Genomic DNA, 4259 nt, shown 5'->3' on the forward strand with positions numbered 1-4259 from the left:
ATTTTATCTGGATTTTTTTTATATCATTTTAAATATTCTTGTTAAATTTTTTATTAAATGCATAAGTAATCAAATATAAAAGTCATTTGCTACTTATAATAAAATATTTTTTTAGTTATTCTTATCATATTTTATAATATTTTAAAAATTGTTGTTGTCAAAAATGAAAAATATTTTTGCTAACCTGTTAAAAATTCGAAGACAATTTTAGTGGTTTATCCTTCATTTAATTATCCTTTTTGTAGTGAATTTTATTCATCTCCTTATTCTTCATACATAATTAGTGAGTCTAACAATAAAATCATGACCAATAATGAGACAATCAAAAATGCATTTTGGTCATTTTTTGTGTATCTTTTATTTTGAATTTAAAAAAAAAAAACTTTACCTATAATTGCAAGTTCAAATATGTATGGTACAATGCGTTTTTTAAATTTAACCACTAGATATTTTAATCATAAAAATCAAATATGTATATTTTCGAGTGAAAATCTAACATTTTAGATGTATCCCAATTGATATAGTGTACTCTTAATATATAATTTCTATGTTGATAAAAATACGAATACATATAATTGAACAAATGAAGATTTAAATTCGAAGTCTCCTCTTTTGCATACAAGTATCTAGTATCATTAATGTAAAATGCAAAAAATTAAATATTATATTTAGTGAAAATAAATTGATTTTGCAGGGTGAGTTGAAAAATTTAGAATACGAAAGGGTTTAGGTAAAAATGTTTAAATCTACAAATAAGATTTGAGTAAAGTTTAAATCCTATTCTATCCACTATTATTTTAAAATAATTTTCCACGTACAAGCATTTTTTTATACAAATATTTACAAGTCATTTATATTAACGCGCTTCGAACCGTTACTGCACGTTTTCACTGCACCTTCTTCTTCTTCTTGCTGCACGTTCTTCTTCCTCTTTCTCTTCTTCTTCTTCTTTTCTTTCGTTTCTTGCCTTCTCTTTCTCCTTCTTCATTTACGTGTTTTTCTCTCTATTTTCTTTCTTCGTTATTCTCGATTTCCATTGTTTTTTTTTATATCAAGCTCTGAAATCGTTTTTTAAGAAGAAGAAGCACCAGAAGATGAAGAGGAGAAAGAGAAAGAGTTCTGAATTATTCATAAGGTGTACTTTAACGAATTTTGGGTGTATATCTTAAATCCTTTGGGTGTAGTTTTGAAATCCTTTGAGTGTATTTCTGTAATCCTTTGGGTGTATTTCTGTAATTGTTTGGGTGTATTTCTATAATTGTTTGGGTGTATTTCTGAAGTTCCATTATCTTCAAATTTGACAAGAAACTCGTTTTCATGGAGGAGGAAGAAGAAGAGTCGTTCATAATGCATGGTGAGTAACGTGCTTTGGAAACAGGAAGTGGTTGAATAACGTGCGTTTATTTACTCTTGAATGTGGGAGTGTAATGCGTGTGTTTTGTTGGGCTTGTGCCAACTTGTAAGACAAAAAGACTTGTATTAATAATACCGGCATGAATAATTGTTGGTGTTACGTAGCAGAAATCCTGATAATAACATCTACCTCCTTCATTAGATTAGACCATAGGAGAATTTGAAAACTTATGTTAAAAAAACCCATATTTACAAATTAGGCTTGAAATTGTTACAATTTCTCAAAACACCTTGGTCCTTTAAACACCACAAAATAACTTTCACCATCTAAGTTCAAAAGTAGTTATGGTATTTTACATAAATATAAAGAGTAAATGGAGGATAGTTTCTTGGTCAACTAAATAGGTGAATTAACTATAATTCAAGTAAACTTTGTAATAATTTTAGTTTAGAGTAGAAACTACATTCTGCACAAAATCTATACAAAAATATTCTCGCTTTATGAAAGTTTGACCTAACAACGAAATAATAGCTCCATTTGCAAGATCAATAACGTAAGATGCAAAGACGGCCGGTGATGCAAAGTTTCAAGGCCCTGAAACATTAAAGTTGCGTCTTCTAAAAATATTAACAATATACAGTCACCCATTTTACTATAAACCTTATCCTTCTGTCAAACCTCATTTGCCTCTGCGACGATTTTTTGTTACTGCGCAATTTGAACAATACCATTTTCCTTTTGGTTGTTCTTTCAGACCGACACAACCAAAATGAAACCACTCTATTTTGCACTGCAAACCCAGATATTGTCAAAATATGTTAGGGATAAAAGAAAGAAAGTAAAGTAAATACTTACGTCAGGGTTATCACAGGCAACCATCTCGCCATAGCTAACTTGGTTACAAAAGCAGTATGTGGGTTCATTTGGATCAACTGGTAAATCCAATTCCATGCCAGTTGGGTTCACAGGTGCAGGTTGTGCTTCTGTTGCCACTGCAACAGATGTTTGGCGTCTGCAATAGCAGTTGTGAATCAAGTTCTTTCTGTTAGATTTTATTTTGTTTCCATTATCATACCAGAAATGCTGCATAAATGCATGCATCATGCTGCAGGAACGGTTCCAAGTGCAGTGGTGTGGAGGCAAACACCCCATTACAATTTGAAATTTTTTTTAGTAGTATATAATGATAATATTTATTTGCTCCTATTAGATTATTAAATTTGACCTCACAAAAATTTTAGTTGTTCCCAGGGACGGATCCAAGTGCGGTGGTGTGGGGGCAAGCGCCCCCACTATAATTTAAATTTTTTTTGAGTATTATATGATAATAATATTTATTTACCCCATTAAATTATTAAATTTGACCCCATAATAATTTTTTATTCAACTTTTGGTACTTAATCGTCAATTTAAAAATTTTATATTAAATATTCATTAGAATGATCAATTCTCATATTTAAACGAAATTAGTGTTTTTTTTAAATCAACTCAAAAGAATCTTATTTATCTTCTTTTCAAATTAGCTTTAATTTTTGCGTAGCAACTATATTAATTGAAAGAACTTTTTTAACTATAAATATCAATAAGAGTCGGCTTCTAATTGTGTTGGGAAGTGAATTTTTAAATAATTGTTTAGTAATATATGGAAAGAGAGAAATTTTGATAGTAGTGTTAAGAGAAAAATTATATTTTACAATAACAAAATATAATCATAACAATAATCATGCTATATGTACATAAAAAATAATTATCTGTATAAAATATATATTAAAATATAAAATACACCTTGAAAATAAGTTAAACAATACATGTATTTGTACACAAATATATAGTAGTTAATAGATAATTTAATATTTAATTTTTTATATACACATTTTTATTATAAAAATTATTATGTTACATAAATTTTGCTCCCACTACTAAAATTTTCTAGATCCGTCACTATCATGCGGCATACACAAACAACGGAAACAATAGATATGTGACATGTCACATTATAAGCCTTTCTACGTGTCCGTCTTAACAACTACAATGTGGAATTCAAAATTTTAATTCAAGAAACAAATATTCAGTCGCAAACTAAAATCTGCTAATTTATCCAGGTCATTTATGTACACAATTCTAAACCATAGTTGTCAAAGTCAAGAGTTAATATTTTAACTCTCTTCATAATGTTACCATGCAAAAATGAATTAACGTTAAACTCGTTAGAGTTTTTATGTAAATTGAAACAAAATCACTAACTAATCGATTCCACAAGTTTACAAGTTTATATTCATTTACTTATGATTATGCAACATTTGTTTAACTTATTAAGCTAATTTGATACAAATAAATTGTTATATTTTTATTTTCCAAAACAAAAATGCATATAGACTTAATTAGCATAGGAACTCACTCTTTGTCAAACAAATGACCTTACATAAATTCTAATAAAATTGCAAAACTCATGATTCTACAACCAAGTTTATATGTTCACATTCAAACTTCTTGCCACTTCCGTTGGATATTTGTCTACATTTTCTAAAAGAATTGGAATTAATAAGGAGAGAAGGATAATGTAAAAGGTATTGAGGACTCCAATACAAACGATTTGGTTTTTAGGGGGGGACAATTGCAAAACTTTCAAATCTCTCAATAATGGGGAAAAATGATTGTTGTGGGATACCTTTCTAAAGGAAGACCATGTGCCTTACACCAAGTAGAAGAAGGATGTCTATCCTACAACACAATGCTTGCCTATCTGAATTTTTGTCATTATAGGTACAAGAGTTACTCTCTAGCCAAATACTATTATTTAGTCTCGAGTTATATTTTAAAGATGTTTATTTCACTTATTTTTGTGATCAAGTTAAAATAGGCCAATATTAAACTAATACGAAGCTAGGGGAACATGGGGCAATAA

At 28.9% G+C, this 4259-nt stretch overlaps 1 protein-coding gene across 5 annotated transcripts in view; it reads right to left on the reverse strand.

Moving 5' to 3' along the window:
* The window catches only part of LOC107625367 (PHD finger protein ING1-like), an 8700-nt gene continuing 6183 nt past the window's right edge, over positions 1743-4259 (reverse strand). For all 5 annotated transcript variants that reach the window (XM_016327993.2, XM_016327994.2, XM_016327992.2 and 2 more), the window contains 2 exons: positions 2210-2366; positions 1743-2144 (listed from right to left, as the gene is read on the reverse strand). In XM_016327993.2, coding sequence (XP_016183479.1) covers positions 2034-2144; positions 2210-2366 — 268 coding nt within the window. In that variant the 3' untranslated portion in view covers positions 1743-2033. The remainder of the gene's footprint in view (positions 2145-2209; positions 2367-4259) is intronic.

The sequence above is a fragment of the Arachis ipaensis genome, chromosome B02 (genome assembly GCF_000816755.2).
Source record: "Arachis ipaensis cultivar K30076 chromosome B02, Araip1.1, whole genome shotgun sequence".
NCBI lineage: Eukaryota > Viridiplantae > Streptophyta > Magnoliopsida > Fabales > Fabaceae > Arachis > Arachis ipaensis.